This window comes from Somniosus microcephalus, unplaced genomic scaffold, assembly GCF_052327205.1.
Source record: "Somniosus microcephalus isolate GS21.2 unplaced genomic scaffold, FLI_Smic_1.0 unresolved_chr1, whole genome shotgun sequence".
NCBI lineage: Eukaryota > Metazoa > Chordata > Chondrichthyes > Squaliformes > Somniosidae > Somniosus > Somniosus microcephalus.
In genome coordinates this window covers 35,427,991-35,441,996 of record NW_028225179.1, presented here as the reverse complement: position 1 = coordinate 35,441,996, position 14,006 = coordinate 35,427,991, and the positions used below count along the sequence as shown (strand labels likewise).

Genomic DNA, 14,006 nt, shown 5'->3' with positions numbered 1-14,006 from the left:
CCCTCTTCCCCCCTTCTCTGACCCCATTTACCTACTGCTGACCCTCTTCCCCCTCTCTCTGACCTCCATTTACCTACTGCTGACCCTCTTCCCCCTCTCTCTGACTCCCATTTACCTACTGCTGACCCTCTTCCCCCTCTCTCTGACCCCATTTACCTACTGCTGACCCTCTTCCCCCTCTCTCTGACCCCATTTACCTACTGCTGACCCTCTTCCCCCTCTCTCTGACCCCATTTACCTACTGCTGACCCTCTTCCCCCTCTCTCTGACCCCATTTACCTGCTGCTGACCCTCTTCCCCCTCTCTCTGACCCCATTTACCTACTGCTGACCCTCTTCCCCCTCTCTCTGACCCCATTTACCTGCTGCTGACCCTCTTCCCCCTCTCTCTGACTCCATTTACCTACTGCTGACCCTCTTCCCCCTCTCTCTGACCTCCATTTACCTACTGCTGACCCTCTTCCCCCCTCTCTCTGACCCCATTTACCTACTGCTGACCCTCTTCCCCCCTCTCTCTGACCCCATTTACCTGCTGCTGACCCTCTTCCCCCTCTCTCTGACCCCATTTACCTACTGCTGACCCTCTTCCCCCTCTCTCTGACCCCATTTACCTGCTGCTGACCCTCTTCCCCCCTCTCTGACCCCATTTACCTACTGCTGACCCTCTTCCCCCTCTCTCTGACTCCATTTACCTGCTGCTGACCCTCTTCCCCCTCTCTCTGACCCCATTTACCTGCTGCTGACCCTCTTCCCCCTCTCTCTGACCCCATTTACCTGCTGCTGACCCTCTTCCCCCTCTCTCTGACCCCATTTACCTACTGCTGACCCTCTTCCCCCTCTCTCTGACCCCATTTACCTGCTGCTGACCCTCTTCCCCCTCTCTCTGACCACATTTACCTACTGCTGACCCTCTTCCCCCTCTCTCTGACCCCATTTACCTACTGCTGACCCTCTTCCCCCTCTCTCTGACACCATTTACCTACTGCTGACCCTCTTCCCCCTCTCTCTGACCTCATTTACCTACTGCTGACCCTCTTCCCCCTCTCTCTGACCCCATTTACCTACTGCTGACCCTCTTCCCCCCTCACTCTGTCCTCATTTACCTACTGCTGACCCTCTTCCCCCTCTCTCTGACCCCATTTACCTACTGCTGACCCTCTTCCCCCTCTCTCTGACCCCATTTACCTACTGCTGACCCTCTTCCCCCTCTCTCTGACCCCATTTACCTACTGCTGACCCTCCTCCCCCTCTCTCTGACCCCATTTACCTACTGCTGACCCTCTTCCCCCTCTCTCTGACCCCATTTACCTACTGCTGACCCTCTTCCCCCTCTCTCTGACACCATTTACCTACTGCTGACCCTCTTCCCCCTCTCTCTGACCTCATTTACCTACTGCTGACCCTCTTCCCCCTCTCTCTGACCCCATTTACCTACTGCTGACCCTCTTCCCCCCTCACTCTGTCCTCATTTACCTACTGCTGACCCTCTTCCCCCTCTCTCTGACCCCATTTACCTACTGCTGACCCTCTTCCCCCTCTCTCTGACCCCATTTACCTACTGCTGACCCTCTTCCCCCTCTCTCTGACCCCATTTACCTACTGCTGACCCTCTTCCCCCTCTCTCTGACCCCATTTACCTACTGCTGACCCTCCTCCCCCTCTCTCTGACCCCATTTACCTACTGCTGACCCTCTTCCCCCTCTCTCTGACCCCATTTACCTACTGCTGACCCTCTTCCCCCTCTCTCTGACCCCATTTACCTACTGCTGACTCTCTTCCACCTCTCTCTGGCCCCATTTACCTGCTGCTGACCCTCTTCCCCCTCTCTCTGACCCCATTTACCTGCTGCTGACCCTCTTCCCCCTCTCTCTGACCCCATTTACCTGCTGCTGACTCTCTTCCCCCTCTCTCTGACCCCATTTACCTGCTGCTGACCCTCTTCCCCCTCTCTCTGACCCCATTTACCTGCTGCTGACCCTCTTCCCCCTCTCTCTGACCCCATTTACCTACTGCTGACCCTCTCCCCCTCTCTCTGACCCCATTTACCTACTGCTGACCCTCTTCCCCCTCTCTCTGACCCCATTTACCTGCTGCTGACCCTCTTCCCCCTCTCTCTGACCCCATTTACCTACTGCTGACCCTCTTCCCCCTCTCTCTGACCCCATTTACCTGCTGCTGACCCTCTTCCCCCCTCTCTGACCCCATTTACCTACTGCTGACCCTCTTCCCCCTCTCTCTGGCCCCATTTACCTACTGCTGACCCTCTTCCCCCTCTCTCTGACCCCATTTACCTACTGCTGACCCTCTTCCCCCTCTCTCTGACCCCATTTACCTGCTGCTGACCCTCTTCCCCCTCTCTCTGACCCCATTTACCTGCTGCTGACCCTCTTCCCCCTCTCTCTGACCCCATTTACCTGCTGCTGACCCTCTTCCCCCTCTCTCTGACCCCATTTACCTGCTGCTGACCCTCTTCCCCCCTCTCTGACCCCATTTACCTACTGCTGACCCTCTTCCCCCTCTCTCTGACCCCATTTACCTGCTGCTGACCCTCTTCCCCCTCTCTCTGACCCCATTTACCTACTGCTGACCCTCTTCCCCCTCTCTCTGACCCCATTTACCTACTGCTGACCCTCTTCCCCCTCTCTCTGACCCCATTTCCCTACTGCTGACCCTCTTCCCCCCTCTCTCTGACCCCATTTACCTACTGCTGACCCTCTTCCCCCTCTCTCTGACCCCATTTACCTGCTGTTGACCCTCTTCCCCCTCTCTCTGACCCCATTTACCTGCTGTTGACCCTCTTCCCCCTCTCTTTGGCCCCATTTACCTGCTGCTGACCCTCTTCCCCCTCTCTCTGTCCCCATTTACCTACTGCTGACCCTCTTCCCCCCTCTCTGACCCCATTTACCTGCTGCTGACCCTCTTCCCCCTCTCTCTGACCCCATTTACCTGCTGCTGACCCTCTTCCCCCTCTCTCTGACCCCATTTACCTACTGCTGACCCTCTTCCCCCTCTCTCTGACCCCATTTACCTGCTGCTGACCCTCTTCCCCCTCTCTCTGACCCCATTTACCTACTGCTGACCCTCTTCCCCCTCTCTCTGACCCCATTTACCTGCTGCTGACCATCTTCCCCCTCTCTCTGACCCCATTTAACTGCTGCTGACCCTCTTCCCCCTCTCTCGGACCCCATTTACCAGCTGTTGACCCTCTTCCCCCTGTCTTTGGCCCCATTTAGCTGCTGCTGACCCTCTTCCCCCTTTCTCTGACTCCATTTACCAGCTGTTGACCCTCTTCCCCCTCTCTTTGGCCCCATTTACCTGCTGCTGACCCTCTTCCCCCTCTCTCTGACCCCAATAAGCTGCTGCTGACCCTCTTCCCCCTCTCTCTGACCCCCTTTATCTGCTGCTGACCCTCTTGCCCCCTCTCTCTGACCCCATTTACCAGCTGTTGACCCTCTTGCCCACTCTCTCTGATCCCATTTCCCTGTCCTGACCCTCAGTCCCCCTCTGGCTGACCCCATTATCCTCTCTCTGACCTCCCATTCTCTAGTCTCCCCATCCTCCGACCCCCATTGCCCCTCACTTTACACGAGACCACAATCCATCCCGCCAACCCCATTCTCCAGACTTCCTTTCTTCCCCTGACTCCCGAGGCCCTCACTGATTATATATCGGCCTTGGAGTGGGTGGAGCGCAGAATCAGCTGAAATTTACCTGCGCTAAAAGGGTTAATTTACGAGGACAGGTTGCTAAATATGGCATCGATTCCCTTGAGTAAAGGGGATTAAGGGCTGACCTGTAAGAGGTGCTTAAAATGTCTAACGATTCAGTAGGTAGACACCGGGAAACAATTCCGTCTGGTGCAAGAATCATGAACAAGGGGACATATTGTCGAACTCGCTACCACAATCATTAGTTGAGTCGAGTTGCACAGATGTATTTAAGGGGAAGCTAGATAAACACATGAGGGTGAAATGACTAGAAGGCCATGGTGATGGGGTGAGAGGAGACTGGTAGAGCAGAAACACCAGCATGGACCAGTTGGGCCGAATGGCCTGTTTCTCTGCTGTATATTATATGTAATTCTATGCAATAAGCTTAACATTAGATTTATGTCATTCAGGAGCGAAATCAAGATGGACCTTGTCACACGATGGCTGGTGGGAATCTGAAACTCTAATCTACAAAAAGCTGCGGATGCTCGGGATTATTTGGAGCTTTCATGGCTGTAATCGATACATTGTTGTAAGGTGAGGATATGAAGAGATAAGTAGCAAAGCCGGGGAAACAGAACTGAGCTGCAGATCAGCAATGATCAAATTGAATGGTGGAGCAGGCCCAAGACACTGAATGACCGACTCCTGGTCTGAATACACCTGTGTTCCAAGGCCTGGCCTTCGATAATATCACTGGACAGATCAAAGTGAAACTACTGGGAATGGGATAATAATAGAAAATAATGAACTGAGCAGAAATGCAAAACCCCACCGCAGCCCACAGAATCCTGGGGGATGGAGATTTCCACAGAGATTCTGCTCCAAATGCGGCTCCAACTGAGGCAGCACAGTGGCATAGTGGTTAGCACTGTTGCCTCACAGCGCCAGGGACCCGGGTTCGAATCCGGCCTCGGGTGACTGTCTGTGTGGAGTTTGCACATTCTCCCCACGTTTGCATGGGTTTCCTCCGGGTGCTCCGGTTTCCTCCCACAGTCCAAAGATGTGCGGGTTAGGATGATTGGCTATGATAAATTGACCCTTAGTGTTAGGGGGATTAAATACATGGGGTTACGGGGATAGGGTGGGATATGTGTTGGTGTAGGGGTTACGGGGATCGGGTGGGATATGTGTCGGTGCAGGCTCGATGGGCCGAAATGGCCTCTATCTGCACTGTGGGGTTTCTGTGATTCTGTGAACCTACTTCAATATTGGACAGTACCCTGTACCTGGGTGAGCCCGCTTAAAACTGAAAGGGTTCTGCTTTAACACCACCTGTAACCTTTACAGAATGTGGATTTCAGTCCAGGATTTTTCGAGCCCCTGTCCATGGTTACCTCTTTCTACCTGAGATTTTACATTTATTTGGTGCAAAGCCCGAACTCTTCACGTCCTAAAAACATAAATTACTCATTCAATTGCCAGCCTAAACTCCCACATTGAAAGGGCTGAGTTTGGAGGGCCGGGGGCGGTGTAAACATTGAAAGATGTTTGAGAATTGGGGGAATTCAGCTGGGGCATTGACAGGAGTGAGCCCTGTAATGTCACAGAGGGGACCCTGAAGCTGCTTCTGTTGAAGGTGTTGCAGCGATGCGGTCAGAGCCCGGCTTTCAGTACATTGACAGAGAGAAATGTGAGCAAAATATTATTCCAGTCTTTGGGCGGTTTCATTTCAAAACACTTGCGATATCAATTTGAATCTAATTAGTGCAGCACAAACATTACAGTGAAGGGAGTTGACGCGCTGCCCAAATGACTGGAAGTAATGTCAATACTCCTGATGCTTCCTGATCCCACGGGAAGTGTCCCTCAATTATAAATGGTTTTATCTCAATCCCTCATCTCACAGATTCAGTTGAGCCCTGTGTGCAGTGCCGAGAGTCACCATCACTTCTCAGACAGAATGAGAGTTCCATACACCGTGTATCCATTTACCGAGTTACCACCAGTTTTACAGGCAGCAATGATTTACTATCCGATTATAGCAGCTGTTGGAATCCCCGGTAAGTGATTATATTCCATTACTAAAGTTGTGAATCAGGGTTAACTCTGTTTCTGCTCTTATATCGGTAAGTGTCCGTTTCTCACTGTATTTCACAAGTCAATTGAAAGGCAGAAATTCAGTGACTGTATTTCCTGCTGTACCTCGTTCATTGACTGTTCATTTTTTGCCTTTTTAAGTTTCTTTAAACCCCATAAAAACTGCAGATTATTTTGTGCATTTATTGTCATTCCAATGATTCCGTTTTAACTGAGAACTCGTGCAATGTTTGATTCTATGGAATATTTTAATTCCATTGTTTCCATGCCCGGCCAGATTTTCTCTCCTCCACTTTTTCCAGCTACATTCAGTAATATCTGACAAGGACTATATCACAGAATCACAGAAACCCCACAGTGCAGATAGAGGCCATTTCGGCCCATCGAGCCTGCACCGACACATATCCCACCCTATCCCCGTAACCCCATGTATTTAATCCCCCTAACACTAAGGGTCAATTTATCATAGCCAATCAACCTAACCCGCACATCTTTGGACTGTGGGAGGAAACCGGAGCACCCGGAGGAAACCCACGCAAACACGGGGAGAATGTGCAAACTCCACACAGTCACCCGATGCCGGATTCGAACCCGGGTCCCTGGCGCTGTGGGGCAACAGTGCTAACCACTATGCCACCGTGCTTACTGAACATTCACTCTGTTGTAAAATGCTCCAGTTTCTCCCCCTCTGACTCCCGTTGGGGATCAATCGACTGATGGCCGCTCCTGGATATATACCTGGGAATCTGGACAGTCAGGACTGGGGTTTGTTCAGTCTCATTAATCAGAATCTTCCCACCCTTCTCGGTCTGTTTCCAACAAAGTGCTGGATATTGTTCCTGCTGAACACACTCCATGCCGAGGCTGGGTTTGTGCTCCATGCAGGGACACAGACTCTCCCCCTGATCTTCTCCCCTGACTGGTCACCAGCCTGTTCTCAGGCTCCTCTTCACCCACCAGGCGGGCACTGTGCTGCCTTCAGCCGGTGGGGGGCAGCCCATTCCTGTCACATCCCTTCCAGCAGCTCAGACCGGGAATCCAATGCACTGAGAGTGCGATTGAAACAAAGCAGCAGCACTCTGTGAATTTGTCCTGGCTTTGTCCCCATTTGAAAAATCCGTTTCAGCTTCCATCACCTGCATTTTACCCAGAGCACCGATCAGAAGCCGGGTTCTGGTCCCTTTATACAAACTGGACACTTTTATTGTTCAGATCATACACTTGCATGCTGATATAACACCGGCTGAACTCTCAGCCAGCCTGTCCGCCCGGTCCAACCGCTGCTCGCTACCAAGTTATATTTAGTTCCCTTCTGATCCTTACAGTTAGAAGATATTTGTAAAGACAGTTAACCAGCCTGTCCCGATATCCCTTCATCACCTCTTCCTCCATCCACCTATCCACTCTACTCTGAAACTGAGCATAGCTTCTGCCCCAACCACTAACCCTGGAACTGAACTCCACCGCCTCCCAACTCTCTTTGTAAAGATGTTTCTCCCGCTCCCTTTTCCAATGTTCCGAATGTCTTCTGTTCAATCTTGTATCTATGACGCCTCGTTCTTGACCCCATCATTTGCTGGAATCAATCTGCTTCTATCTACCTTCTCCCATCCTTGCAACATTTTAAACACTTTGATCATATCGCCCTGTAATCTGTGTCTGTGTTACATTTCTCTAGCTCAGATTCATAGTTTAGTGTGACTGAGCCCTGGGTATGAAACCGGTGTATTTTAACTCCTACATTACAAGGAATCAAATTCTCCCCTTCAGCTGGGAAACTGAAATCTCACATTCAGTGGAATGAGTTCCCAATACCCGCTGCTACTAAAAGTTCCAGGTTGCTTTTTGAACAAATGTGATCGGCTTCAAACTCCAATATTTCTACTATTGGTTTTAAAACTCTGCCAGGTCTGTTTAAAGATGTTACTCAGTAAGGACATAGTGAAGTGAGTTGTCTCACTGTCCTACTGACTCTCACAAATCTCAGGGACAATGCAGCCTAATGCTCCCATTGGAAGCTTTGCTCCTGTATTAATAAGTCTTTCTCTGAATATTACAGCTCACAGGGTCCATTGTGGCTCGGTGTCCTGCACCAAGAGACCCCATCATTTCTCAGAGATAAATAAAGTTGAATGCATTGTATATCTGTTTGCCATGTTCCCGTTCTACAAGCGGTATTTGTTGTTCCCGCTAACTGATTCTGAACTTACTGACTTTGTGAATCAGGGTTTATGTGTGTCACTGGTCTTTGTACATGTCCGATATCTTTTCTGTTCCTTCTGAAGAATTTGTTTTGCTTTTTCCAAATCAATGTCAGAATTTAATTGAATATCACATCCTCCCTGTCCGCCATCTTCCTTGAGTGATATGTTCATTGAGTTCATAATGCACTTATAATGTCCAGCAAAAGCTCCAATTGTTACCTTCATTCAATGTCCTGTCAGCGGGTGTAATTTTAACTGTAAAAACCGTCAGCACACGATGCAATGGAATGTTGGTCCCCATATTCTCAAGTTGTAATACAGTATCAGTTATTTCCCTGCTTCAGATAAGGTTTCACACAGATATTATTAACAAAAGTGAGATTGCACAGTATTGGAGGTAACCTTGTGAGACGGGTTGGTAGTTGCTTGCGAGGAAGGAAACAAAAAGTAGGGATAAATGTTGATGGGATTTTGTTTTTTTTCACAAGGGTGTTTAAATTCGAAAGTGAGCAAGTGATGCTTCAGTTATATCGAACCTTGGTCAGACCCCATCTGGAGCAGGAGGTTCAGTCTTGGGCACCGCATCGCAGGAAAAATGTATTCGTCTTGGAGGGAGTTCAGCGCAGGTTCACCAGAATTACACCGGGGCTTAAAGGGTTAAATTGTGAGGACAGATTGCATAAACTTAGTTTGTATTCCTGGTGTTTAGAATGTTGAGGGGTGTTATATTCGAGTTATTTAAAATGATAAAGAGATTCGATAATGTAGATGCAGAGAAGCTGTTTCCTTGGTGGAGATTGGAGAACGAGGGGACATGATCTGAAAATGAGAGTTATGCCATTTAGGAGGGAAATCAGGAAACACTTTCTCACACAAAGGGCAGTGGAAATCTGGAACTCCTTTTCCCAAAAGCCTGTCAATTGAAATTTTAAGACTGTGATGGATATAACTTTTTATGGTATGTGTATCATGGGATATGGAACCAAGACAGGTAAATGGAGTTAAGGTGCTCATCAGCCAGGGTCTAATGTGATGTCGGAAAAGGCTTGTGGGGCTGAATAACCTCCTCCTGTGTCCCTGTGTAACTGTGCATCAAGCTCCCAATTCATCGTCATTTCTGGAATGGGAGTTCCATTAATCGCGTGTCCATTTCCAGTGTAACTGGTATAAGTGATTTCTGAAGTTATCCTTGTCGCCCGTGGAGTTCCCGGTGAGCCATTGTAACCGGTTATTGATTGTATAAGTCCGTGTCTCTCTTTGTATTACTGCTCTCCTTGCGGGTCTGCTCAGTTGCTGTGTTTGTCCGGAGGTGATTATTCTACAGATTACGGGTCAGTTTCAGAAATTCTGGGAATATCACGCCCTAACTGTCCTCCCTCTTCCTTTTGCGCTATGCTTATTGATATGATAATGTTCTGTGCTTTAATGGATTATATTCGGGACATTGCACGGAGAGTGAGCTCGGAGACTGAAGGAACGGAGAGCTGGGGAAATACAAACATTACCGCACAGCAGTAAAGATATTTTTATTTTTAACTGACGACATTGGTGGTTGGATTCTCAGAGTGGTGGATATTCTTTTCTTCATATCCCGTCATTGCACTTGGAAATAGAAACAAGTGTAATTGACGACAATCGTTGTGTAACCAGATCGTTTGTTATTTAAGTGTCACCACTGTTTAAAGTGTGACTCTAAGTAAGGCGGGACTATAATTAATAAACCATTGAAACACTGATCCAATTGTTGAATCAATTAATGGTTTAGTGCATGATAAATGTGGCGAATAATTTTAGCAATGTTGTATAATGCTGCATATTTTAAATAAATAAATTACTGAAATGGTTTGACTCATTACAAAATATTGGTAACATTGGGAAAAAATTAGCCCGTCACATTTGGTGTATAGGAACTGTGTCCAAACCTTAGAAGTGCCGCCCTAACAGCCCTGTGGGAGCAACTTCACCACATGGACTGCAGCGGTTCAAGCAGAAGGTCCACCTCAGCCTGCTCAGGGTCACTGGACAGCACTTCACATCTCTTATCTCTGCTTCGGGGGCGGTACCTTTACAATATATTTCTGTATCCATGGAGATCCCCCCAGCTGCTCAACTATTTAAAAATTATACACGCCTAAAATCATGTCATATCACTTTCACCTAAGAGTCTCTTGTCTATTGTCGGTTCTGCAGGAAGACAGTGAAATATTTCTACTTCACCTACCTTATCTTGCAAAGGCTGTTCCTTCTGCACAGAGTTGTCTCTGATATATATAGTTCTCGTATTTCGCTCTGTCTCTCAATCTCAATTTTTATTTCGCCCTCTGTCTCCCCTCTCTCTCTCGCTGACTCTCTTTTCGTCTCTCCCTATCTCGTTCTATCCATCTCTCATTCTCTCTCTCCCACACACTCTCCCTCTTCCTTATTCTGTACCAATTAACCCTTGACGCTTCTTTCCATGTCAAGCTGACAACCTGCCATACGACACATGAGTCAAACTCTGATATTTTTGATTGCTTTTTCCGAATGTTCAGTTTTATATATCTCCCATATCTGCTGGGATGTAATTTTGGTAAATCTTAACACACCAGGGTGACAGATTCTCAATATTTCTCATGTGTCGGATTAATATTACAGATGGATTCGTCCAATTCAGAGGTACAACCTTCCCACTCAACCTTTCTGAAGCTGAATCTCGGCAGGTGCTTTGTTGTCCTGGGTTGGACTGCAGCCGCTATTGTCACTTGCACTGGTCTTTGCTGCAAGCTCGGGATCGCCGCCATCAGCTCCCTCTGAAGTTTCATCCATTATCAGAGGTGACAAAAGCGAGGTCGAGAGTGTGCTCCGTCTTACATCGTGTACTTTGGAAGGTTCAATTATTCCTGGGATCACAGAACAAGGTCAGCTTGTTTGTTGCTGCTCACATCTGACCTTCTCCCCCTTGTGGTGATTGTTGGAGTTTGCCCAGATGATGTTGAACTGTTCAAGGCGCCCATGTCAGGACCTGGGGTTTCCAACGAGGGGAAGTCGGTTGATCAGGTGAACTGTCCATCTGACTTTTTCCTGTTCTAACGAAGGGTCATCGACCTGAAACGTTAACTGTGTTTCTCTTTCTACAGATGCTGCCTGACCTGCTGAGTATTTCCAGCATTTTCTGTTTTGATTTCAGATTTCCAGCATCCGCAGTATTTTGCTTTTGTTGAAATGTCCCATTTGGTGGTTTGTAAACAGAAACTGGTCGAGTTGACCCACAACAAGTCGCTTTGTAACATGGTGTTTGACATTTGTCTTTTCAACAGTTTTTAGTCATGACGCCCAGTCTGAGAATCCAACCTGACAAATACCAGCCATTTCCGACCCCCGCCTGGTATCTGCTCCCCTCTCCTGGCCACGGATCCAAACCCCGCCGATGATCTCACCTTCGGTGCTCCCCATTTAGCATTTACCACATTTCGGGCCGGCTTCATTCTCACTGCTCCTCACCCATCATTTATCTCCCAATTTATAACTGACCATTCAGTACTTATTTTCAATCACTTTTCTTTCGATTTGTTTTCATTCGTTCTTCCATCACTGAACTGCTACTTGCTGCTATTAATTATAACTCATTATCTGGCTGTCCATTTGCTCATACAATTTAACGTCCGGTAATTTACTCGGAACTCGTCAGGATTCCTTGCACTTCTGATGAAGCTGTGATGGTGGAAGAGGAGCAGCTCCGAGGAAATTCCCAGAGAATCCATTTTGTTCATGTTTTACTCTTTGCTGGAGGCGTTTATTTTCACTTATTTACTCCAGACTCTCTTATACTGAACATTGCAATTTTATGTTAAAATTGTTGTCAACTGCACAATCCTAGCAGCGGTAACGAGTTCAGTTCCCATTCCCAGATCCTGCAGTAAAGTACATTTCACATCAAATACTGTGAAACTGGCTCCCTTGCTGTAATCTGAAGGCTGATTCCCTGTTTCTGTTTGTTTCCCATTTACAGCGAACGTGATGACGATTGTGATCCTGTCCCGGGGTAAGTGCGGTCTCTCCAGGTGTATCACCCGCTATCTGGTGGCCATGGCAGCGGCGGATCTACTGGTCATTATCACTGAAGTGATACTGGTTCAGATTAATGATTATTATTTCCCTACTAACTTCCTGTTCCTCACACCTGTGTGTTCTTTCCACACTGTCCTGGTCCGTGCAGTCACAGATATTTCTGTCTGGTTAACAGTTGCTTTCACTTTTGATCGTTTTGTTACCATTTGTTGCCAGAAGCTGAGGACTAAATATTGCACTGAGAAAACTGCAGCCGTGGTTATAGGAACCGTGTGTCTGCTGTTCTGTTTGAAAAACATTCCCTGGTACTTTGCAGTTGAACCCTTCTATACAATCGACAACGTGCCCTGGGGCTGTAATACAAAACTAGAGTATTACACTGTAACTGCGTGGGTAGCATTTACCTGGATCCAGCGCTGTTTCACCCCACTGCTCCCAATATTCCTGATGATGCTGCTCAATGCTCTGACCGTAAGACACATTTTGGCGGCCAGTAGAGTCCGCAGGAGGCTGAGGAGCAGCAAGAATGATGCGAATCACAATGATCAGGAGATGCAGAACCGAATGAAATCCATTATCTTACTCTTCGCCATATCCGGAAACTTCATACTGCTCTGGACGACGTACGTGATAGTTTTCTTATTAATGCGAATTACAAACCATTATTATTCAACAGGATTCAATGACCCAATGCTTATCGCCGATTATACCAGCAATATGCTCCTGCTATTGAGCTGCTGCACAAACACGTGTATTTATGCAGTAACACAGACTAAATTCAGAGAGGAGCTGAAGATTGGGATGAAATATCCACTGAGAATAATATTTAAATTAGTTAAGCAACGAAAAGATCGGAGGAATTCCCAGCATTAGACCTGCATTGCATCTCATATCCCATCCTGTGTTCTTTCCATCTTTTAGCGGAACCCCAACAGGCTCCATCTCTGCCCCAGGCTTCTCCAGATATAACGCTGGCCTCTATCTGACAAGGCCCGCGTGTTTCCATGTAAGAGTCAGAGAGCAAGGTAGAAGAGCGAGCATCATGTGGATGGTAAGGTTATAAAAGCGGTAGGGGTTTAATTGGATTAAATCAAACTCTGGACACAAAGAAAAAGAAGACCCAGCATTGAGGTTTAGGCTGATGTGAGAATGGGATGTTGATTGCTGGATGAGCGTCAGAACACGTGGGTTACACCAGTTGAGTGTGAAAGGCGAATAAGCCCGTCTGTAATTAATATCTAAATAATATAAGGACATGAACAATAACTGTGGCGGCTTATGTGTGTGGATTGCCTGGAGAACAATAAACAGATCATTAAAACAATCAGCCTGTGTTGTCTTTGGACTTTTACTTTCTCTAGTTCGTTAACAGCTCCTCCATCACCGGTGGGACTGTGGGATTTATTGGAACTAAAGCGATGTTGTTTCCTATAGTGAGACTCCTGGACCTGTGCTGATGAACAGTGGTGAACTCCGTTCCCAGCCACTGACTCCATCCCTCTCCCTAACATCTGTCTGAGGCTGACCCACACTGGTCACAACCTTGGACTCATATTTGACCCTGGAATGAGCTTCCGAGTATCCGCAGCATAGTGAAGACCGCCTATTTCCACCTCAGTAACATCGCCCGTCTCCACACTTGCCTCAGCTTATCCACTGCTGAAACTCTCACCCGGGCCTTTGTTACCTCTAGACTTCACTATTCCATCGCACACCTAGCTGGCCTCCCACATTCCACACTACATATACTTGAGGTTATCCAAAGTTCAGCTGCCTGTATCCTTACTCGCACCAAGTCCCATTCACAAATCACCCCTGTGCTCGTTGACCTACATTGGCTCCGGCTTAAAGCCTTGATTTCAAAATTCCCATCATAATATTCAAATCCCACCCTGGCATCGCCTCTTCCTATCTCTGTAAACTCCTCCAGCCCCACAACCCCCGAGTTATCTGTGCTCCTCTAATTCTGCCCCCTTGAGCATCCCTGATTATAATCATTCAACCAT

The 14,006-nt window shown here is 47.8% G+C and overlaps 1 protein-coding gene across 1 annotated transcript; it reads left to right on the top strand.

The window, feature by feature from the left end:
• Positions 1-5,569: 5,569 nt before the first annotated feature.
• On the top strand, positions 5,570-13,293 carry LOC147094603 (putative G protein-coupled receptor 139). Its single transcript, XM_085973937.1, has 2 exons — positions 5,570-5,712; positions 11,942-13,293. The coding sequence occupies exons 1-2, from the start codon at positions 5,613-5,615 to the stop codon at positions 12,871-12,873; spliced, it is 1,032 nt and encodes a 343-aa protein (XP_085830063.1). The 5' UTR covers positions 5,570-5,612; the 3' UTR covers positions 12,874-13,293.
• Positions 13,294-14,006: the final 713 nt, after the last annotated feature.